This window comes from Myotis lucifugus, unplaced genomic scaffold (genome assembly GCF_000147115.1).
Source record: "Myotis lucifugus unplaced genomic scaffold, Myoluc2.0 scaffold_115, whole genome shotgun sequence".
NCBI lineage: Eukaryota > Metazoa > Chordata > Mammalia > Chiroptera > Vespertilionidae > Myotis > Myotis lucifugus.
In genome coordinates, this window is record NW_005871163.1 from 1,785,645 (window position 1) to 1,810,603 (window position 24,959).

General features: G+C 41.9%; 1 protein-coding gene across 5 annotated transcripts; it reads left to right on the forward strand.

The window, feature by feature from the left end:
• The first annotated feature begins 1,600 nt into the window (after positions 1–1,600).
• Positions 1,601–23,484, forward strand: SPG21 (SPG21, maspardin). Of its 5 annotated transcripts, none has more exons than XM_006093395.1 (9): positions 1,601–1,879; positions 5,774–5,860; positions 8,839–9,000; positions 11,926–12,006; positions 13,161–13,306; positions 17,834–17,942; positions 19,475–19,582; positions 21,738–21,878; positions 22,776–23,484. In XM_006093395.1, exons 2-9 carry the CDS (start codon positions 5,798–5,800, stop codon positions 22,890–22,892), a joined length of 927 nt encoding a protein of 308 aa, XP_006093457.1. In that variant the 5' UTR covers positions 1,601–1,879; positions 5,774–5,797; the 3' UTR covers positions 22,893–23,484. The 5 variants fall into 5 exon arrangements, with proteins under 5 accessions (XP_006093457.1, XP_006093459.1, XP_023613619.1 ...); XM_023757849.1 differs by lacking the exon at positions 1,601–1,879 and adding an exon at positions 4,775–4,962; XM_006093397.2 differs by lacking the exon at positions 11,926–12,006.
• Positions 23,485–24,959: the final 1,475 nt, after the last annotated feature.

Consider the following 24,959-nt stretch of genomic DNA (forward strand, 5'->3'; position numbering starts at 1 on the left):
CAGGGATTGGTGCTGTGGGAACCATCTGGCAGACCCAGCCACGACAGCTGCAAACCCTCACAGCCTTAAACACCAGGTCTGTCTGTGCTGTGGCCTGCCCTGGATCAAAAGTTTGTTCTTTGCAGTTGTGCAATTACAGGACAGCTGAAATTCACAGATATTACAGGTTCCTCATTCGGATTAGGGAACAGAAAATGTGCTTGCCATGTACTCTGGAGTAACTGAGGGTCCAAACATGACCGTGGGGTCCTTTTGTAAGGGAAACAAAACATTTTGAGTTTGACCTTTTACATTTTAAAAAGTATATATATATAACAAAACATAATTACATGGTGAAGTGGTTTTTCATTATCAAGTCAAGTTAAACATTATTATTACCAAACTAACAGAATAAGGATTTCTAATATATTTGGGCATATATATTAAGGCTGTTACTAAAGTGAGGTCTGGGTATGGGATCTAAGGACTACAGTTTTGGAAATATATATGGATAGATTTATTTATTCTCTCTTTAATTCATTCAATATCCTTTTAGTGCCTATTGTGAGCCTGATCATTTGCTAAGGTACTGGTTGAATCACTCTGCCCCTTTTCCCCCTTTTCCCTAAATTAAAGCTCCCCACACAGCTGGACAGATAAATAATGTGATGAGCACCCATAATGGGTTTACATACAACCAATGATTTGCCAGTTCATTAAACTAATCCAAAGTTTAAAAATCTTCAATGGGAACATGACCTGCACACCTATGTGGTTGGTGCTTATAATAAAAGGCTGCTTCCTATGACTGACTTGAAATTCCAAAAGAGGGGATGGGGGCAGGAGTGTTGCAAATGTGTTACTATGCCCTTGGGAAATGTTATTGGAATTCGTCCAAGTTCTACACTGGGACCCAAAGCTCCTGAGAGGGCAGAGGTCATAACTAAGGATGCAATTTACTAGGATTCTCCCCTAACCTAAATCCCATAAACAGTTGCCTGGCGTAAAGGTAAAATCCAAAGGCATTTAAACAGAGTACAAGCTGTTATTCAATCTTATTCTTTCAGCAAATATTTTACTCAAAAAGTCGTGGCATCTGCAACATCTTGCTTAAGAAAAATGATGATAAATATATCAATATTCTGTATTTAAGGGAAAGTGGCGAAGGAGCGGTTCCCAGAAAGACCTCAGAACGTCAGCACAAACCTGGAAAGGGAAGTGGGCAGGTTACAGTGGAGGGCTATGGAGGGCGTTTGTAGCTGTGCCTCCGGGGGGCGGGGAAGGGGAGAAACAAACAAACAAAAAACTTGCTCAGAAAAGATGCAAAGCTGCTCACCCAAGCCTGAACTCGAAGGGGTCCCTCAAAGCGCTACTCGAGGCAGGGGAAACTGCTTCCTCCAGGAGGGCGCGAACTGGAGGCAGGGGCAGGTCCCAGGGGCTCGGCGACCCCTCCTTCCATTCCCATAACCTCTCCCACGTTACACGGGTGACCCAGAGCCGACCCGGAGGCAACTGGGACCTCCTCCCCGCGCCGCCACCCCGGGGAAGCAGCCTGAGCGCGGGGACGCTCTCACTGGGCCCGTCGCCATGGTGACCACCGGAGCCCCGCCCCTTCCTCACTACGTGGCCCCACCCCCTCCAAACCCGGAAGCGGGAGAGAGGCTGCCGATGCGCGGACGTTTCGGGAGGAGGGAGCGGGGCGGCCCAGGTTCGCTCGGCCGCGCGCCCCGCCCCTCGGAGGCCGGCGGTCCTGTGCGTCCCCACTGCCTGCGGCGCCTGCGGGTCTGAGCGCTCCGGCCCCGGCCCCCGCGCGGGCTCAGCCACCTCCCGGCCCGCTCGGGTCCTGGAGGGAAGAGCCGCCTGGGGAGGAGGGAAGCGGACGTGGGGGCGGCCACGGCAGGTGAGGGATGAGCGAGGCCCTGCGAGCGGGGGTGTGGTGTGTGTTGTGTATGGGGTGGCAGGGGAGTGTGTATGTAGTGTGAGCTGCTGTCCCAGTCGGTGTGCCTTTGTGAGTGGGCCGATCCTTGTGACCGTGCACGTGATCACATGTCCGTGTGTGTGTGTGTGTGTGTGTGTGTGTGTGAGAGAGAGAGAGAGAGAGAGAGAGAGAGAGAGAGAGAGTTAATTAGTTAGTTCGTGGGGGTGGTCGGCGTGCGGTTTCCCTGCCTTTGTGTGGCTGTCACCGGTGGGCCTGGGAGAAGATGGGGGTCCGTGTGGAGTTCGTCTAGGGTGAGGGTGGGGCGCTTGACAGGGCACCCTCCTGTAATCCCCTCCTGGGCTCGCTGCTGCAGCCCGGGAACGTGTTTTCCTGTAAACTTTTAAGAACTCTGAGCAGTGAGCAGAGACCAGTTCCTTGGGAGATCGGGCCTCAGCCTGAAAGTGACAGGTGACTTTGTCATTGCTGAGTAGGGCCAGGTGTGAGACTGGTGACTGGGGGCTTCTCCACCTACAATGTTGCAGCTCCTGTCAGCACAAAGGAGTAACTTAATAGCTGTGTGCAACTTTCCAAAAGCTTTTATAGGGAGACAGGACAAGATGAGGTGTCACAGAAGAAATGTCAAGTAGGCAACTTTTCCTCCCATGAGGGTTAGAAGATAATGAGAGAGAGAGAGATAAGTCTTCCCCTGTAGATATCTAAAAAAAGATAGCTGTTTTCTGATGTGGTAAGGTACAGGAGACTTGCTTTAAAAGCCAATTGCATCTCCTGGAGACTCCCGGGTTCAGTATTTTGTTATTGTGGTGTCAATAACAATCCTAGGTTGTGCATATGTAGATCAACTACAGATTGAGATAAAGGTTCAGAAAACCTCTGAGTAGTCAAGCTAGTTATGTGACAGACATTGGTAAAGGTGATTTTGTTGACTGTAAACTGGCAGGTTCTGCTGAAACTGAGCCATAAATGCTGGTGATTCTCCGTGCACACTCACAACTGGCAGTTTTACTGACAAGCAGCACCAGGGAGGACCAGGTGGCCAAAGCTCTCCCCCGGGGAGGGGCTTCCTTGGGCAAGAATAAGGCTGATCTCTGCGGCCCTTTCCCTCCCGGCATGAACAGGTGCTTTTGTTTTGGTGAAGAATTGACTTGTGAGGGATCAGATCAGTGTTGAGCTCGTGGTCCACATTCTTTCTTTTTTTAATACCGACCAGTTTGGTCACAATCTCAGTTAACCTTTCTTGCCATATACGGAATGTTCTTCTTGTGACTTGGAAAAGTACACCCCTTTAGTGAATGAGAGAGAGTTGGGAGAACAAACTTCCTTTTCATGCTGCTCACAGCTGCTTTCCCTTTGCAGCATGAGCTTTTTTTTTCACTTAGATGTCAGTTGGTCATATGCAGCATTTGCTATCTGTCTTACCTTTCATGTACTGCCAAACGAGCACAAGTGTTAAAATCACTTGCCTCTACAAAAATGTAGTCACAGGACTCTCTCCAGCAAGGTTAGTTATAAAATGTTAGGATGCTGGGGTGGTTGTGAATAATACTGAGGACTGTGGTAAGGAATATCTTTCTATTTATTGCTATGGGAAGAAGTGGATGACAGTGAATGTATGCCTGTGTACAGTAGTTTGGTTAGTCCATTGCAGTTGATTGCAAACTGGGAATAATTTGTTTTATGCCAAGTTTGGTAAATCTAGAAGGAAGCTTTCTGCTTTTAATTAGCTAACGTGTTTTATAAATCTATTGGGTAGATTTTTTTGTTGTTGCTAAACATGTTTTTGATGTTTTCTTCTTTAAAATGGTAATTGTTTATAGTAATGCAATAATAAAAAATGTCTCTGTTAGGAGCTATTTATATGATATAGGAATATTTCAGGTCTGTCCAGGTTGAAAATATTCCAGAATTAACTATCTATGCTAGCTGCTTTCAATTAAAAGTGGTAAGCAGCTCAGAGAAAGGCTATAGTTCAAATTAAGATTTTTAACATGTGAATATTTAAGAGAAAATGGATATGCAAAGAATGATTTTCTTTATTTCAGTATGAAGAAAAACTATATGTGTGCACAGTGATTTTCAGGATAAGACTGGCTAATGATTTTCTTGGTACTTTGGAGCAATTTATAATTTTAACAAATTTTTCTAAAAGTACCATCTTAGCATTGAGAGAAGAGACCATTATTATAATGTCAAGGCTGTAAATCAAGTTTAATATTGGATGTCTACATTTACCATTTCCTTGGGGTTCAATTTAGTAATCCCTCAAGGTTGGAGATAACAGTTGAGAATGCTGAGTGCCCTGTGTGACTGAGGTAAAAGATGTGGAGATCCAAGGAGGAAGAGCTCCATTGGTTTTATTTATTTATTTTTAATATATTTTTTTATTGATTTCAGAGAGGAAGGGAGAGGGGGAGAGATATAAAAACATCAATGATGAGAGAAAAGCATTGATCAGCTGCCTCCTGCAAGCCCCACTCTGGGGATCGAGCCAGTGACCCAGACATGTGCCCTGACCAGGAATTGAACTGTGACCTCCTGGTTCATAGGTCGAAGCTCAACCACTGAGTCATGCCCGCTGGGTGAGCTCCTTTGGTTTTAGAATCCCCTGCCTCTGGTCAGTCCAGAGAAGCCCCTCTAAAATGACAGCTCAGAGTCAGCCCAGAAATTAAATCCTAAGATCTCAAGCTCATCCTAGCCCTCCTAGGAAATCCAGGCTTGCCCTGGGGTAGAGGACAGGGTACATTGTAGGTGTTTGAATCCTTCGAAACCAATGGGTGGAAGTTCCCTGTTTGGCAGTAAGAATCTACAACAGGGAACTGTAATTTCAGGTTCCTGTTATGACACAACACGCATGCCTGAGCAAAGAGACCAGCCTTTAAATGGAAGATGCTCAGCCAGTTCAACACCCATAGTTGCCCAAGTTAGAAGGGACTCTAGGGTTGCCTAGTTCAGTCTCCTTAGGACATAGTCATTCGCCAACAGATGACGCCTTCTGTGTGCCAAGCACTGTTCTAGGTGTTGGAGATGCCATGGTGAAACAGTCACAGGTGAGAAAACTAGCCCAGAGAGGGTCAGTGACTGTTCTAAGGCCACAGAACTATAAAAGCTAGAGATCACTAATCCCACAACAAAAGACCACACATTTTTTCGTAAAGGCACATGTTTTGTTTGGTTGCTAGTTCTAGTGCCTTCAAGCCTACCCTCATGTATTATCATAGATCTTTGGAGGATATTAGATCATTTTTAATCACACTAATATGAACAGCAATTTTTCTATATTTTGCATTAAGAGCTACATGTGAGGTTCTGAAGTTATGTTCCACTACAGTTAGTTAGATTTGTGGTATTTGGTGAATTGATCAGGAAGCAGGCTTACTAGTACATTAACTCCTTTCTTTAGTGTGGACTATTCCCTATAATTCTATCAGACAGAAACATCTTTACTAAGATGGATTAATAAGATATTGTCAAAAGATAGGGGGTGGCACTGCACTTTGGAATCATTTAACTAGGACAGGCAGTCTGGTGTCAGAAAAGACTGTCCTGCATCTGGTCCTGGCTCTGAATTAGCCATGGCCTCTCCGGTAAGGCGTTTACATGTTCTAGACCAGATTTCTCTTTTGAAAGAACTAGAGGTGTGAATAATGATCTCTCAAGGCCCCTTCCTGCTCTATGATGCTAGCATTTCACCAAATTGTTTTTTATGCTTTAAGTATATGTCAGCAAGTTAAAAATAGCCCATTTCCTCAGTTTTACCCTTTAAAGTATGCATTGTTGGTATAGCTAGACCAAACTGTACATTTAGTTCTGATGTGGACATGAATTCTTGACATGCAACATCACATGCTTTTATTTCAGGGTTAACCTCCATCTCAGCTAATCATGGGAGAGATTAAAGTCTCTCCTGATTATAACTGGTTTAGAAGTACAGTTCCCCTTAAAAAGGTATGTATGGTTTTACTACACTTCTTATTTCCAAAATCTTATATTGTTTTTGTGTGTGATTTACATGTTATGTCTTACAGTGTTTGAGAGTAAAGGTTATTGCCAAGTATCATGATTTTGGGTTTCAGAGCATAAAGTTTGCCCCTTCTCTGTCAAGTACAGTCAACTTTTGAGGCTCATTCAAGAGTAAAAGTGAATATAAATATACTCATTATTTTATAATTATTTTTACATATTCAAGCAAGCAAGAATAGGTGTACTCCTTAGTGTAGTTTAGTGGAAAACTTACAGCAATAGCAACTATACAGTAAGGGCAGTCAGATTCTATTATAAAGCATTTTTCTGTTCCTCAGATTCAAGATTCACAGTGGATTAATTAGAGATCCTCTGTTAGCAATGATTTACTCACTCTGCCATGGTCATCTTCTGGAAACTTTATTTCCCTGGGATGTCCAAAAGCACCAAACGCTTATTTGAAATTTCACTATTGACTCTGAGTCCCAGATTAATCCTAAATATTTTGGGGTCATACTAGACAAAGGCTGTTCTCGTCACAGGATAAAATCTTTGCTTATCCCCTTGCAAAAGTATTAAGAGTACTATGGAAAAATAAGAGTACTATGATCTGACGATCATCTGTGTCTCTGTTATTTTGTCAAGGTAGACAGTGTGGAAGTATCATGCAAATTTGAGTTAATAACAAAATTACTCTCCATATAAAAATTTGAGACAGTTTTCCAGGTATAGACAGAATACCTGCTATATAGCTGGCACTGTTGTAGGAAGTCCCCAGATATCGTATTTAATTCTTTTCAATAGTTTAACAAAGTGGGTAGTGGTGTGCCCATTTTATAGATGAGAAAACTGAGATTCACAGTGGTGAGCTTGTTCAAGGTTGCCCAAGTTCGAAGGGATTCTAGGATTGTCTAGTTCAGTCTCCTTAGGACATAGTCACTCATTTAGTCAACAGATCATGCCTGCTATGTGCCAAGCACTGTTCTAGGCTAATAGGTTTGGGATTAAAATCAAATTAATCTGACTTCAAAGCTGGAAGTACTTGGCTGCTTACCAAAGGGAGCTCCCTTCCTTCTTGCTGCCGGGAAACCACTGCCCGTGCTGAAAGGAGAATTGGCCTCTGGAGTCCCTCTACTTCGTCCCATCCCTCAGCTTAACTCACGTGAGCTCCTCCTGATGGGCTCACTTAACAAGCTGATCACCAGACCAGGACAACCCACACCTATCTAAATAGTCTAAGAAGCAGTTATAGGAAGTTGTTTTATTGATGTGATTTTCTGCAGTTGTCAGGTCAATTTGGCCCACAAAAGTCATGATAAACTTGCTTGATACATTTTGTGGTGCTAGATTACAAATTATCAAGCAGATATTGTGACTTCTAAAGGCATTCTGACAAAATTGCCATTCAGAGAACTCTGAGGAAGTTGAAGGGATAAACAACCTTTGTATTTATGGCTTATATTTAGAACATACTATGTCAGTTATATCTCAATAAAACTGGGGATGGGGATGGGGGAGAGACATAAAAAAGAACATGCTATTTTTTGTTATTTTTCTTCCAAATCAGATTATTGAAATAATTTTCTAGAAAACTTTAGAGATCTTTTCTCATATGAATTTTATTACTACAAGATTGAGATTTACTGTGTGCACTGTCAAAGCCATTGATAGATTTTTACCACAATTTCAGCAAAAAGGCATGAAAAGCAAAAATGTGAGCAATAAAATACATAGGACACAAACATGAATGTGAGATGCTGTTGTGACCACCTGTGGCCTGGGCAAGTCCAGAAGGGAATTGTCAGGGCTCTCTGGACTTTGCCTCGCGCTGTTGTCTGCTCTTGGTAACATCAGTGACCATGGTCAGTGTGTTGCCACCCAGAGTGACACCATGGGGTTCACAGCACTGCCAGCTGGGAGAGCTCAGAAAATAGGACCTGGAGGCCTTGAACTTTTTAATGTGAAATTAGGAGGAATATTGATTTGCATGGGCAAAAGTTCAAACCATTAATGTACTTTTCCAAATACCACCAAAAGTCAAAGAAAACAAAAATTAAACTAACACGCAATGAATGATACTAATCGCTAACACTGATTGAACTCTGAGCATCTGCCAAACTCTGTGCTGAGCACTTGAATAATCTCAGCTCACTTAAAGCTCATCGTTTTCCCCTGTTGGGTCAAGAACCATTAAATCAGGAGGGTTTCTGAAGACCTTCCTCCTTCCCACCCCCCCCCCCGCCCCCTGCAAAGCCAGTTTTTCCTGTACCCACTCCCCACACCCGACTGAATGATTTGAAACATTCTCCTGGGACAGGGACACCCACCCCTGCCTCATCCCTCCTCTCTAGCAGAAGTCTCGCCTCTGGAAGATTGTTCTAGATCAGGTTCCTGAAGCATCTCCTGAGTGGTACCATCTCTGTCCAGTTTCTCCCTAGAGCCTGAAGTCTTTCTCTCCCTTGCCTCCCCTGTTCACACTCTGACCCTGCTGAGCCCAGTCAGTCCTCTGGGCCAGCACTGGAGAATGATTCTGCAAACTGCCCTTCTCCTACACACACGCACATGCACACATGTGTGCACGCGTGTGCGCACACACACGTATGGAGAAGAAGCAAGATGCCATGTACAGAGTTTACTGTTTAATGGTAAACAAAATAGACTTCCTATAATCATAGATGGAAAGGAAAATTAAAAACTGGTAGAAAAAGCAGCTCTTTGGAGGAGTATAAAGTATAAAGGAGTATAAATATTCTATGGAATATTTCCTGAGCACCAAAGAAGGAAAAGGAGACCAAAGCAGTTTATTTTATGTACTAATCTGGCGTGACCCCTCCCCACAGGTTACCTTTTAACAAACAAGGCAGTGGTATTAAAATTGTCAGCAAAATTATAGTGTGAAGTTAACAATACAAAAACCAAATCTGTAAGACTTTCCTATTTTTTTTTAATAACTTTCCCTCCAGATTATCGTGGATGACGATGACAGTAAGATATGGTCGCTCTATGATGCAGGTCCCAGAAATATTAGGTGTCCTCTCATATTTCTCCCCCCAGTCAGCGGAACTGCAGATGTATTTTTCCAGCAGATTTTGGCTCTGAGTGGATGGGGTTACCGGGTGATAGCTGTAAGTATTATTGATTCAGTATTCCAGTTCAGGCCCACATTTGGGGGGGGGGGTTGTGCTTCTATTTCTGATCAACTATAGTGAAGGACACATTTTTTATTGAGGTAAGGTACTGTTTTCCTTTTTTAAAAGTGAGATGAAGCCTTTTGGAGGAAGGTGGTATGGTACACAGACATACAGAGATGCAAAGGGGCAGACCTCCGTCGGAAGCTTTCTGCACTCCCAGCTTTTCTGTGCATTCTCTCCTGTCCCTCTTCTCACAAGTCTGACCAGTAGGAAGCATTGTCCTTGTTCGTAGGTGAAGAAACGGAGGTCCAGGCCATTTTAGTGATTGCCTCGGGTCACACAGCCAATAGGTGGTGGAGGGAGAACCCAGCCCAGTCTTCTGACTCCATTTCCCCTCCTCGTTTATTACACCACTGCTTTCAGGGGAGGCGAGCATAGACAGCAAAGAGATCTAACGTTGGGTGACTGGGAGCTTCCTGAGTCTTCTCTGTGGAAGGCTGGTGGGGAGGGCACTGTTGCTGTGACATTTCTTGGCGTGCCTCAGCTGTCACGACAATGGAGGGTGGTCTCCAACTTCCAAGGAAGGGAGATACCTGGGATATTAACATGGAAATGGTACTCCCCATGGGACTACTGCTGTTATTACACATTTTATTTACTGTCTTCACGGAAAGAAAACGTGGGCCAGATCTCTTTTCTTGGAAGGTAACCAAAAATTCTACTGAGGGCACCACCAACTGGGGCCACACAAGACAAATGGACTCCTCTTCCTCCTGACAGCCCTTTTCTTTCCCGAGAAAACTAGTTATTATCGGCAGGCACTGCCTGCTGCCTCCTCCCAGGTCTTTTCTTCCCTGGTAAGTTCCTCCAGATTCTTTTTTTAAAAAAATATATTTTATTGATTTTTTACAGAGAGGAAGGGAGAGAGACAGAGAGTTAGAAACATCGATGAGAGAGAAACATCGATCAGCTGCCTCCTGCACACCCCCCACTGGGGATATGCCCGCAACCCAGGTACATGCCCTTGACTGGAATCGAACCTGGGACCTTTCAGTCTGCAGGCCGACGCCCAGGTCTTTTCTTCCCTGGTAAGTTCCTCCAGATTCTTGAACCATTCCTCATATGGCATGTTTGAGTCTCTGCAGCATAACCCCTCTTGTTCTGGGAGTTCAGTAATCCCTCTTTGTGGACAGCCTTCCAGGAGGGCAGGGTGGTAGCCGCCCTCATCCCAGCCCTCTGCAGCTTCACACAGGACAGCCTTCCAGTGGCCACTGTTGATCAGCCAGGGAGGAGGAGACTGAGCAACCCCAGGCTCTGTCCCCCCAAAGAGCGCTGTCGAAAGCTGACTGTTTATCCCTCTAAACTGGCATTTTAGAGATTTTGCCTCCTGGGATTTCCCTATTTCATTAGCTAGGTAATCAATCAAGAAAAGGCCACCAGTGTTTCAAAATTACTTTGTTGTTTGAACAGAATGCCCAATCCATGAGGTTTTGAAACTTATTAGGTATTTGTTAGCATCTAACAGTTAAAATGCACAGATACCTTTTTCATTTACATTTTTAAATGAAATCTACAACTCACATGCAGTTGTAAGAAATAATACACAAAGATATCCCTTTTACACTTTGCCCAGTTTCTTCCAATGGTCACATTTCCCAAAACATCATACAATATCACAGCCAGGGTATTGATATTAATATAATCCATCCATCTTATTTAGATTTTTCCAGTCTTACTTGTGCTCAGTTATGTGTGCAGTAAGTTGTATATAATTTTTTCATCTGTCTAGAGCACAGATCTTTTTAAATTAAAGGTTTTAGTCCTGGCCAGGTGGCTCAGTTGGTTGGAGTGTTGTTCCATAGGTTTCGGGTTCAATCCTGTATGGGAGGCAGCTGATCAATGTCTCTTTCTCTTCCTCCTTCCCTCCTCCCTCCACCCTAATGTTTCTCTCTCTCTCTCTCTCTCTCTCTCTCTCTCTCTCTCTCTCTCCTCCCCCCCCCTTCCTCTCTCTCTCTCTATCATCTCTCTGTTAGGGTATCATCTTACTCAAATTTTCTGCTAGGAAGAGTCTGTTTTCCATGCTGTCTCAAAATAGCAGAATCTTATCCACAAATGGAATTTTAATGGTAAAAGTAACACAGATTTTAAAAGTACATCAAATCTGAAATGATCCCATAATTTACATGGAAGTATTTATTCTAATGATTTATTAATGACAAAATGCATGTAAGTGCTTAAAACAACAAGCCTGTCAGATGGGTTTTACATATTATTAAAGAGAGGGAATTATTAGGTGACAAGCCTGAGTACCCTAGAAAAGAGTTAGTGACTTTATTTCTTTTTTTCCCCTCATCATCAGCATTAATAGATGGGTGACTTGGGGTCAAGCACCATACTTTTTTGGTCACAAAATAAAAAGTTCAGGAAATCATACAGACTAAGTCAATGGAAAAAAAGGGACAATTTTATTGAATGCTCCCTTAAATGCTACCCAAAAGAGAGGGAGCTCTCCTTAGAACAGGTTTTGTTCCCAGTTCTCCTGAGCCACAACTCAGAATGAATTTAGATCTAAGGAGAAGCAGTATTTCTTTGCTTGGATGGGCTCTGCTCTGTGTACCTTTAAACCTCAGAGTCTCTCACTGTTTGGAAAGGAAGTTGATGTGAGTTGAAATTGTTATTCACATAATATCACTAGAATGCTTACTTTTTATTCTTCTTAAAATTGGTCTGTTAGATAAAATGTGAATTTTGAAGTTTAGGAAAAGGTGAGAAACATATTTACATATTTTGAATAAGGAGCAAAGCTTGAGCAACTGAGAAATGCTATTACGAGAGTCCTAAATTTTTCAGATAATATGAGTTTAAAAAATAAAAATAGATTCGTTCATTAAAAATAAATTAATTTTTTTATTATTTCAGTTGCAATATCCAGTTTATTGGGACCATCTTGAATTCTGTGATGGATTCAGAAAGCTTTTAGACCATTTACAATTGGATAAAGTGAGTACCATGAAACTAATTACTTGTGTGTGACTTTAATGCAACATTTGCATTATAAAGCCTGGTGCTGTTTTTCTTATTTTTTAAATAAAATCTCTTTTAAGATAAAAGTCACGTACTATACAGTGTACCCCTTTTCAAGTCTATAATTCAAAGATTTTTAGCATATTTACAGATATCTGCAGTCATTATCACAGTCAATTTTAGAACACTTTTCTCACTCCAACAAGAAACCCCATACTCAGCAGTCACTACTCACTCACCCTCCCCCTAACCCTGGCAAGCGATTCTACTTTCTGTCTCTATGGATTTGCTGTTCTGGATGTTTTGTATAAGTGAAATCATACAATATGTGGTGTTTTCTGACTGGCTTCCTTAGCTTAGCATAACGTGTTTGAAGTTCATCCATGTTGTAGATGTAGCAGGACTTCATTTCTTTTTATTGTCAAATAATATCCCATTTATGAATATAGCACATTTTGTTTATCCATTCGTTAGTTGGTGTACATTTGGACTGTTTCCAGAATATTTGGCTATTATAAATAATGCTGCTGTGAACATTCATGTACAAGTTTTGGTGTGGACAGGTTTTCAGAGTGGAATTACTGAATCATAGTGTTTGGGGTTTTTTTAAAAATATGTTTTTATTGATATTTAGAGAGAGGAAGAGAGAGGGATAGAAAGATAGAAACATTGATGAGAGAGAAACATCATCGATTAGCTGCCTCCTGCACACCCCCTACTGGGGATCGAGCCCGCAACCCTGGCATGTACTCTGACTGGAAATCGAACTGGTGAACTCTTAGTTCGTGGGTCTGTGCTTAACCACTGAGCCACAACACTTCGGGCCTGAATCATAGTTTTCTTAAACAGAAACTGCCAGTGGTTTCATTTTTTAATGTAATCTGTGAAGAGTATTTCTTTACGTTGTATGATTTGTATGCACAGTTGTATTGTTTTTCAAGGGGTGCATAAATTGCATTTAAATACAATATTTCCTAAAATTCTAACTGCAATAGATAGTTTAGTCTGTTGTCTAGTAGTGACATTCTCTTCTGCGGTTGGTGACAGTTAAAAATGTGTTGTTGTTTTTTATATTTATGTTCAGGATTAATCATTGTTGTAAGATCCTCCTTGTGCTTGTTTACCATTAGGTTCATCTTTTTGGGGCTTCCTTGGGAGGCTTTTTGGCCCAGAAATTTGCTGAATACACTCACAAATCCCCCAGAGTCCATTCCCTCATCCTGTGCAATTCCTTCAGTGACACCTCTATCTTTAATCAAACTTGGTCTGCAAACAGGTAAGGATGTAAACATTTGGCCAAAATTGTTACTATTTTTGTTCAATGGAATTTTGGAAATGTTGGCTTTTGTGGGTGTTTTTGGTGTACCAGGGAGGGAGGTTATTTCTACTTCTGTCTTCTGAAACCACCCTGCCTTTTAAAATTAGAAATAGTCATCTTTGCAAAAGAAAAGAATTGAATGAACTCTGAATTCACCTATTTCATTTACTGTAAGCTATTGTGTAGCTTTGTTTAATATGCATTCATAAGCTCTTACAGTTTCTCTTCGGTGCACATGCAGCTATTCTTGTGTTCTACATGTTGCACTTGTTATTTTATGTAAACACTAGAGTCCCGGTGCATGAAATTTGTGCACTGGGCGGAGGGGGGGGGCCCTCAGTCTGGACTGCGCCCTCTCGCAGTCCGGGAGCCCTTGGGGAATGTCCGACTGACAGCTTAGACCCAGCAGGGAGCGAGCCTAAGCCGCAGTCGGACATCCTTAGCACTACTGAGGAGGTGGAAGAGGCTCCGGCCACTGCCGCTGTGCTCGCCAGCCATGATCCCAGCTCAGGGCTTCTGGCTGAGCAACGCTCCTCCTGTGGGAGTGCACTGACCACCAGGGGGAAGCTCCTGCATTGAACATCTGCCCCTGGTGGTCAGTACGTGTCATAGCGACCAGTCGTTCTGCCGTTCAGTCGGTTTGCATATTAGCCTTTTATTATATAGGATTCTGTGTATTGGCTGAAATAGTTTCTTAGGAATTTGGCTTCTCTCAGTTTTTCATCGTATTCTATTGTAAATCTTTGTACAAATTACTTTTTTCCTTCCCTTTCTGGGTTATTTCCTTTAGATATGTTCCCCAAAATGGATAGAGTAGAGCAGGGATGGGGAATGTCATTTGGTCTGGCCCTGCCAAGGCAGTAGGGGTGAGTTAATTAAACGTTTGACCAAACATAGCAGGCTAATTTTTAAGTTGATAATTTTGTATGGCCTGCGAATGATGTTATAAATATACAAATGGTCCTTGGCAGAAAAAAGACTCCCATTCCTGGAGTAGAGCATTTAGTCTGTCACCAGATGTTCTGCAGGTCATGACACTTAACATGTTAAGCGGCCAGCCTGTTTTGTCTTCGGGACGGCAAGTATAGTGTCAGTCACCGGTGACTGACAGGGCGCTTAACATGTTAATGTTTATTTGCTTTTCAGAAAGTTGGGGATGGTGGACTGCTTTGTGGGGCAACCAAGGGCGTACCTACTTCCTCTGAGCTATCCTGTCATTGATTTTGTCATTTTAATTAGTTTGATAGGGATCTAATTGTACCTTAAAGCTAACTTAATGTGCATTTGGTTTCATTGCTAACAAGGCTAAGCTCTACCCTAAAACATAGCCCAGTGACTGAACATGCCTGTCTGATCAGGTCGGTTTTCATATAATGTTATAGGTAAACGATGTTTTCATGGCTTTCACATCTACTTAAGATTGTACTCTGTTATTTTCCTGAAGTCATCTCAGTAGTTTACTCAGCCTTCATGCAACGATTTCTTGTATTCATTAGCTACAGGTACTTCATATCCAGGTGATGTACTAAAAAGTTCATTGATTATTTTTGATGATTTTTTTAAATCTTCATCTGAGGACAGATTTTGGGGTTTTTTTTCTTTTTCTTTTAAAATTTTTATTTATTGATTTTTTTTTCAGAGAGAAAGAGAGAGAGAAATATCGATTTGTTGTTCCACTTATTTATGCATTCATTGGTTGATTCTTGTATGTGCCCTGACCAGGATCGAACCTGCAATCTTGGTGTACTGGGATGATGCTCTAACCAGCTGAGCTACCCAGCCAGGGTCTGAGGACATGCTTTTATTGATTTGAGAGAGAGAGGAAGGGAGAGAGAGAGAAAGAGAGAGAGGGGGAGAGAGAGAGAGAGAGAGAGAGAGAGAGAGAGAGAGAGAGAGAGAGAAAGAAAGAAAGAAACAGGAACATTTGTGAGAGAATAAAACCAATCGGTTGCCTCATGCACGTGCCCGCACCAGGGATCAAATCCGCAACCTGGGTATGTGCCCTGACTGGAATTTGAACCCAAGACCTTTTCGTGCACAGGAGACACTCGAACCAACTGAGCCAACTGACCAGGGCTGGATGATTTATAATGTTTCAATTGTCAGAAGCCATTTTGTATTCTTTGCATATTAGCTACTTTTAAATATATATATATGTTTTTGTTGATTTCAGAGCAAGGAAGGGAGAGAGAGATAGAAACATTAATAATGACAGAGAGCCTTAGCTGGCTTGGCTCAGTGGGTAGAGCATTGGCCTGCCGACTGAAGAGTGCTGGGTTTGATTCCGGTCAAGGGCACATGGCCGGGTAGCGGGATTGATCCCCGAATCAATGATTCTCTCTCATCATCCTCTCTCTCTCTCTCTCTCTCTCTCTCTCTCTCTCCTCCCTTCCTCTCTGAAGTCAATAAAAATATTTTTTTTTAAAATAATAATGACAGAGTATTATCAATCAGCTGCTTCCTGCACTCCCTCTACTGAGGATTGAGCCTGCAACCCAGGCAATTGACCTGACTAGGAGTTGAACCATGACCTCCTGGTTCATGGCTCAACACTCAACCATTGAGCCACACTGGCTGGGCATGTTAGCTACTTTTTAACAAATATCTGAGCATTTACTATATGCCATACACTGAGGTCAAAGAGGTGAGCATAGACAACAGGGTCCACTCCCCATAATGCACACCTAGGCATCAGGCCTTTTTAGAAGATAAGAAAGCTTTGGGGGTGAGGTGGAGAACTTAGATAAGTGAAAGATAGCCGACTATCCTTGTGAGGGAAGCTCAGCTTCCAACAAGGCCATTCTACTGAGAATATGCATCAGAAGGTGATCTGCACCTTTTGTAAGTCATTTTCAGTGCAGGCTTAGAGAAATCAGTGTTTTGCCCTATATAATGGCTCTCAGCATTTGTAATTAATAGAATATCATTAATATAATTAATATCAACCAATTATTATTAATATCAATCAAAAATCACAGAAATCCATAAAGATGGAATTGCCTTGAATTAGACCAGTGGAATCTAATAGTAGCAAACTTTGGGAGGTACACTAACTCTCATTTTGCTAATTTGAAATCTATTTTGAAATATCAGTCAATCCAAAGGTGATGTAAATGTGAAGGTTGGTATCTTAGGTTTTCAGTCTTCTATAAGAAATAGGTTAGCACTAGAAATACGGTTTAGCAATTAGGGAAAAAAAAGTCTTGGAATCATCAGAATGTCTACCTTGGTAAAGTTATTTTGAAATATATAAAAGGCTAATATGCTAAGTGTCCGACTATCTGACCAGTTGCTACGGTGCACACTGACCACCGGGGGCAGACGTCAATGCAGGAGCTGCCGTGACATGCAATGGCACCATGGACCTGGCGCCTACAAAGCAACACTTGGCTTCCCCCAAGTGGGACACAGGCCCCACCACCCCAGAGCGACAGCCCACCAAATCACAGCCAACGCTGCCGAGACCCCATGGTGCAAAATGTGGCCCACAGCCCAGCCCAGCCCAGAAATGGGCGCTGTGGGCGCTGGGTAATGACATCACATATCAACGCCCAGCTTCTTCTCCCTAGCGACTAGCCTCCTTGGAGTTTCTTCAGCCCAGGAACATGACTTGCTTTATACCCAGGTGCAAACATTTCACACTTTAACCAAATGTCTGTGAAGCATTTTCCCATGCCTCATCTCATTTGATTCTCACAGAAGTCCTGGAGTAGGTAGATATGAGACTCAATGGAATCCTATTTTCTTTTCATTAGCTGGAAAACGGAGATTTAGAAAGCTTAGAAACTTGACCCGACTGAAAGAAGTAAGAAATGGTGGACCTTGAAAATGACTTCAGGTTTTCTCACTGCACAGAATATAGTCAAACACTGCTGCAGTTAAATATTTTACCCTGTGTTCTCCCTGCGTGATCTACAATAGTCATCTTCTTCATGTTATATTTGTCAGCTGTGTTGCTGACAATTACCTGAAAGAGAAGTTGGGGTGCTTCATTGGGCTGGAAAAAGTTTAGCTACATCAGAAAGCAGGTCTAATTACGCAAGTTTATATAAATAAAAGGCTAAGTTGACTCGCGCATGTGCAATACATACAAATCTCTCCCTGGCGCCAATTGCATGCGTGTGTTTTGATCTGTCATTGTCGATTGTGAATTTGGTTGACACTTCTATTATAGAGAAAGGGCGAATAGTGATATTAAAATAGCTCTTCTAATTAATTTCCTTTCAATGTGCACAAATCCATGCACTGGGCCACTAGTCACTTATAATGATTTAAATCCTCAAAAGTTTAGTCATATTAAACATAATTCTTTGGGAGCTTGGGAAAGTGTATATAAAACAAGATGCTGAGCGCTTTGAAAGAAGAGACTAGGTCTTTTATCTCTAGATCCTAAGTAGCTAACATAGCAACACTTCAGGGTTGAATAAATATTTGCTATTTATGTGTAGTCTTGGAAGTTTAAATGATCAGGTCTTTGTTTTACAGCTTTTGGCTGATGCCATCATTTATGCTCAAGAAAATAGTTCTTGGAAACTTTTCATCTGGCCCAGTGGACCCTATGATGGTTGATGCCATTGATTTTATGGTGGACAGGGTAAGGATTGCAGCATTGGGGTGGGGACACCTTATACTGGGAGTTTTCATGTTTGCTTGGTTCCTGAAGAAACATCTGCCTCATTGAGGATGTATTAAAGGTGCTTGTTGAGTAGCCTTCTGTATTAACATTAATATATTACTGCTGGTAATTCCTCAGAATCATTGTGGGGAGCTTTTCAAAATACAGATTCCAGACCATCAAACTGAAATTCCTGGGCATTGGATCTGGGATGCCTGTATTTTTATTCCACTCCCCACTCCTACCTTCCCGAGATAAATCCGATGTAGCAGCTCTGTAGGCTTGCATTTATTTATTTACTAGAGGCCCAATGCACGAAATTTGTGCAAGGGGCTTGGCCCTCACAGCCCCGGCTTCCTCCGGAAGGTTGTCCGGAAGGATGTCCGGCTATCTGGTCTAATTAGCATATTATGTCTGGTCTAATTAGCATATTATGCTTTTATTATTATAGATTTTTAAAATTTTATTTATTGATTGTTTTAGAGAGAAGAAGGGAGAGAAACATCAGTTTGTTCTACTTATTTATGCATTTATTGGTTGATTCCTGTACGTGCCCTGACTGGGAAGAAAACCTGCAACCTTGGCATATCCAGGCGATGCTCTAACCAACTGAGCTATCCAGCCAGCACTAGACTTGCATTTAGAAACTACTGGGCTAGTTAATATTTCTGAGGTCTTATCCAGCTCTAAGATCTCCTAAATGTTTATCTGTTGTCTTTGTTGTTGTTGTTGTTAATCCTCACCTGAGGGTATTTTTTCCATTGATTTTTTAAAAGAGTGGAAAGGGGGCGGAGAGAGAGAGAAACGTCGATGAGAGAGAAATGTCGATGTGAGAGAGACACATAGATTGGTTGCCTCCCACACGCACCAGGGCCAGGGATCGAACCCGCAACTGAGGTATGTGCCCTTGACTGGAATCGAACCTGGAGCCCTTCAATCCGCGGGCTGCCATCTATCCATTGAGCCCAACTGGCAAGGGCTATTTGTCGTCTTTAAGCTACGGGAATTGGCTTGCTGCCCATGGCACGGAGTTGAAGAAGCTGTTCAGGTGGAAGACTATGAAAGGCCAGGTTCCCAGAACAGGAAAATGCCACCACCCGAGAGGCCTATTTGATGGCTCTCAAATACATGTGTTTCCTTGTCAGTGACCTTCCTGGCCCCCTGACACATGATCCCTCCTTTATTTTTTTTATTTTTTAAATATATTTTATTGATTTTTTTACAGAAAGGAAGGGAGAGGGATAGAGAGTTAGAAACATCGATGAGAGAGAAACATCAATCAGCTGCCTCCTGCACACTCCCTACTGGGGATGTGCCCGCAACCCAGGTACATGCCCTTGACCGGACTCGAACCTGGGACCCTTGAGTCCGCATGTGTTTCCTTGTCAGTGACCTTCCTGGCCCCCTGACACATGATCCCTCCTTTATAAGCACAAATACTATCTGTGGATTTAATGGAAATGTGAAAAACAAAATCAATTCAAAAACTTTACCTGTGTTTCTTTCTGTAGCTGGAAAGTTTGGGTCAGAGTGAACTGGCTTCGAGACTTACCCTGAATTGTCAAAATTCTTACGTGGAACCTCATAAGATTCGGGACATCCCTGTAACCATCATGGATGTAAGCTTCCTTTTAAGTAAAATAGATGCTTTATCTTTTTAAATGTGTATGTCAAGATCCTCCTCATAATTATTTTATAATTTTTCAATGTTTTTCAAAGGCAGCTTGGATTTTTTTAAATCTCTTCAGCTTCCTTAATTCCAAAGCAATCTATTTATTGCTTATTCTATATTTTTCCTGGCAGGGATAACCCAATCGAAATCAGAATAAATTTAAACAAACGTGGTAATTCTTATCCATTTTGGTGTATTTATTTTTATTCTTATCAACAGATATTACACTTTAGCTATTACATATCTGGGCAGCTAAGAGAAGGTGTCTCAGGAGGGCAGCAAATGAAGAATTCCATAAAGTCTAATTAGTGCAAAAACTTCTTATGTTTTTGAGTTGTGGTAAATTATACATAATAAAATTGACCACTTTAACCATTTTTGAGTGTACAGTTCAGTGGCATTAAGTACATTTACAATATTGTACAACCATCACCATTATCTAGTTCTAGAACTTTTCATCATCCCAAACTGAAACTCGGTACCCATTAAACAGTAACTCCCCATTGCTCCCTCCTCCTAGTCCCTGCAGCCAGGTTGTAGCATGTATTAGCATGTGATTCCTTTTTAAGGCTGAATAGTATTCCATTGTATGTGGATACCACATTTTATTTATCCATTCACCTGTTGATGAACATTTGGGTTGTTTCCACCTTTTGGTTATTGTGAATAATGCTGCTCTGAACATGGTTGTGCAAATGTCTGTTTGAGCCTGTACTTAAATTCTTTTGGGTATATACCTAGAAGTGGAATTGCTGAGGTCATATGGTAACTCTGTGTTAGCTTTTTGAGACACCACGGGATCGTTGTCCACAGCGACTGTGCCATTTACATCTCCACCAGCAATGCACCAGGGTTCCAGTTCCATATCCTCACCGACACTTGTTATTTTCTGTTGTTTTGATAATGGCCATCCTAGTGGATATGAAGTGGTATTTTATTGTAGTTTTGGCTTATAGTTTTAAAAAAAAATCATATAACTATCTTGCCTCAAAAATAGATTTATTCTTAAATTCAGGGTATTTTATTTTTAAATATATTTTATTGATTTTTTACAGAGAAGAAGGGAGAGGGACAGAGAGTTAGAAACATCGATGAGAGAGATTGATCAGCTGCCTCCTGCACACCCCCCACTGGGGATGTGCCCACAACCAAGGTACATGCCCTTGACCAGAATTGAACCTGGGACCCTTGAGTCCGAAGGCCGACACTCTATCCACTGAGCCAAACCGGTTTGGCAAATTCAGGGTATTTTAAAAAGTTGATTTTGTCAGAAAATTATTCATTATAAGCATGATAACTTGTTATCATTTTCCACTGTAATCTCTACATTCTGACATTCACCATGACACTGAGCAACCTTTAAGTACTCTCGGTGGAATGCCTGCTCCTCACGTGCATTTGATCTGCTTGCTCATCTTTTAAAACTGCCCGCCACTTGGGTACATGGTCACGGAAAACTGTCTCTAAGCTTTAGCAAGATGAGATGCATTTTTTTGTTTCTTTTACATTACTTTTTAAAAAACATTTTTGCATATGTGTATAAACATCACTTGGTGTGGGCATTGAAAAATGTTTAGAATCATATGCCCCAAACTTCTAGCAATGGCACCTCCAGGGAAGGATCTGGACTTTTTCTCATACTTGCAAATTTTTTGGATGTTTTTGGATTTCTTTACTGAGCATATACTACTTATATAGCTGTTATTAACATAGTAAAATTTTAAAATTCTTTTGGGGTTTTACAATCTTTTTGAAATTAAACTGGCATTGTCTAATAATGATTGTTCACTATTAATATTCTGTTCATTTAGTTAGCTATGTTTGAGGAAAAAGGAAATCCATAGAAGAATTTCCTCCTCCTCCCCCCCACCCCCATACCCCCCAAAAAAGAATGCAGGAGACATTTGGCAGCAAAATCTGTGGCTAATGTCTTATGTTGGATTGGAGTCCCGGGCGATCAGCAAGCAGGAGGAGGTGGCCCCGACTGCACCGGGGTTCAGCAGTGTCTCTTCATGGGAAAGAAATGCCTAGGGGGCACTTTCCAGAATGTGAAAAGAACGTATTAAATTACCAGTAGGTTACAACCTTGTCTTTTTTTAAAGGTATTTGACCAGAGTGCACTTTCAACTGAAGCTAAAGAAGAAATGTACAAACTGTATCCTAATGCCCGGAGGGCTCACCTTAAAACGGGAGGCAACTTCCCGTACCTGTGCAGGAGCGCAGAGGTGAATCTCTATGTACAGGTGCGTCCCAGCTTGGAACCCAGAGCACTTGGAACCCAACGTGTATGGTTTGAAACAGAAAGCCTTTTTTTTTTTAAATGTGGAGTAAGAGAACTAGAATTCTCTGTAGGACTGAGGCATTGATTCAATAAAGTCGGTTTAATTTGAGCAGATGTGTTAGAGATCCCCAGGTGACTCTGCCCACCATCCCTTTTCTAAGAATAGCAGGCCCATCGCCTCCGCACGCTGAAGCACCTTTTGGTAGGCTGTGACCTTGCCTCCTGGACACGATGACTTCAGTCAGAGCACGACACCAGCCCTGAATGGGGTCCATCTGGGTTCCATGGAGTGACTTCTTGGCCTATTTTTAATGCATTTTTTAAAAAATTAACAAATTTCATCTATAAATACAGCACCTCTTCATCCTCTACCTAAAGGGTATTAGAATATCGGTGAGAAATGATTGTTTTTGACAATTTGGCAGAAAGTATTAAGAGTCTTAAAAAAAACAACCAGTCACGTCCTTTGATCTTGTCATCCGCTTGTGGAAATGGATCCTAAGGAGAGGATCCCAAATACAGAAAAGCTTGATGCCCAGCGACATTCAGCATGGTGCCAGGCAGCACAGCAGAGGCTGGGAGGACCCGCCTTGCAGCAGCAGCGGGGAGGGTAAAGCCCTGCTCACGGAGCAGTGTGCACCCCTTCAGATGTTTATCAAGAGTTTGTAGGAACTTAGAGAGGCTGGCTACATATTAAATGAGGAACAAAAATCCCAAACTGTGGTTTTTAAAAATACTTCTTTGACTTTTCCGTGTTGCCCAATTTTTCTCTAATTAGTAGGTATTACTCTAACTTTAGAGGGACAGAGCATTTATATACCATGGTGACGCTTAAAATAATGCTTCTGCATTTCTACAGATACATTTGCTGCAATTCCATGGAACCAAATATGCGGCCATCGACCCGTCGATGGTCAGTGCCGAGGAGCTCGAGGTGCAAAAAGGCAACCTTGGCCTCAGTCAGGAGGAGCAGTAGCTGGCGCTTTGGCTGGTGATGACGAGTGACCCAGCACGTTCCTGTACAATCAGTGACATCAGTGCCGCCAGTCAGCCTCTGTTCATTCGTCAGGCTCGCCGGTTATCACTGTTCGGAAGTAGGACTGATGGTCCCTTTGTGACAGGCGGCAGCTCTTCTGAGCCAGCGTAACTGTTCCCTCTTTGGTTTTTTAGCTTTTGAATTTGAAGAAGTACTTTTGAAGACTCCCATTTTAAGAATTGTGAAAATTTTGCTACCAAAAGTCTTCACCATCGTGTACTTATGTGAATGTTACTTTCTGAGGTTTGGGATTTTGTGGGGGTTTTTCCTTGTCTTTTTTTCTTTTTTTCCTTTCTTCCTTTTTATATAATTTGCTATAAATACTGCACATCCAGATCGTGTATTAGAAGGACATTGGTGGTTTCTGTGCTTTCTTGTTGTAACTGTTACCAAAGTGCCAAGGTTGTCACCGCACCAATTACTCTCCTGCAGATCAACTACTTCCAATTCCAGTTATGCAAGTTGTTTTGGGTTTTAGCTGTTGTCTTTCTAGCCATTACAGTCATTTGGAATAAAAATTCAATTTCAGTGACTGGCTTTAATGATTATTGTATCGGGCTACACAGACAGAACCTGAGAAGCAGACCATGGTGTTTGCCAATTCAGTGTGACTTTAGGTAACTTACTTAATCTCTCTTAAGCACAGTTTGCTCATTGTAAAATAATAGTAGCTATCATTTATTGAGCAGCTACTCTGTACCAGGTACTTTTCAGACCTTCTTTTTCCTTCCTTAATGAAAAATTTTAAACGCACATAAAGTAGAGAAAAATAATATAATGAACCATGTCCCACTCACCTCGCTTCAAAAATTATCAAGTCATTGACAGTGCTATGTCATCTCTTATCCCACAATCCCTTCTTCCACACCTACTCCCATCACTGGATTACTTTAAAGCAATTTCTGATACCATATGATTTTATCTATAAGTATTTCTATATGTACCTTCAAGAGATAAAATAACCATAATGCCATTAACATACTTAACAGTTCACCAATAATTCCTTCATATCATTAGTCAATATTCCCATTCACGACTACCTCATAAACGTCCTTTTATGATTGACTTGTTCTAATCAGCTTCCATACAAAGTTCACACTTTGTATTTGATTGAAATGTCTCTTAAATCTCTTTTAAACTATAATTCCCTCTACCCTCTATTTTTTTTCTTGCTATTTACTTGTTGAAGAAACAGGCTTGTTTGCCCTGTAGAATTCACCACAGTCTCAATTTGGCTGATGGCAACTCACGGTGTCCTTTAACTTCTCTGTCCCTGGCATTTCCCATAAACTGATAATTGCATGTAGAGGCTTGAGCAAGTTTGAGCTCATTCTTTTTGGCAGGAATGCTTCACAGGTGGTGTGTGCTTCCTGTTGGGAGCTTTAGGAGGCACATAATGTCTCTCTGTGTCTAAGTTCTTAAGATCGTCCTTGTCAGCCTGATCCAGTCATTGGAAAGTCCCCCGATGGTTTAGCTGCCACTGCTGATCATCGCACACAAGCATCATTTCTTCAGGGGCTGCAGGACAGTGACAGTACTGGAATGCTTATTATTCCTTCTGCATTTATTACCTGGAGTTCACTGATTAAACAAAAGACAACTATAATTTTGCCTCATTAACTATTTGGTTTCTCTGAGGTACAATTTAGACAAAAAGATCAGCATTCATGTTTCTTTAAGTTTTCAGAATACTGAGTTGGCCATACTTTTTCAGATTTTAAACTGATTTTACAGGCGCAGAGACTTGGAGAGGTGGAGAGACTGCTGTAAGGACGGGACTGGAATGCCACGTTGGGTCATGCCTAAAGCCAGTGGTCTGTCCTCAGAGGTGCTGTCTTCCCTGACTGCCTTATGATTTGACAACAGTCGAGAATTAGGGAAGCAGTTGGTAAGCCATAGAGGCAGGGCTTGCCATTTCTAACTGTTAGCATTGAGTCTTCCTTGAGGCTGCCATAGTTTCACCGGGTGTGTCTTAACTTCCCAACAAACAGGGAGGGCCTGTGGGCA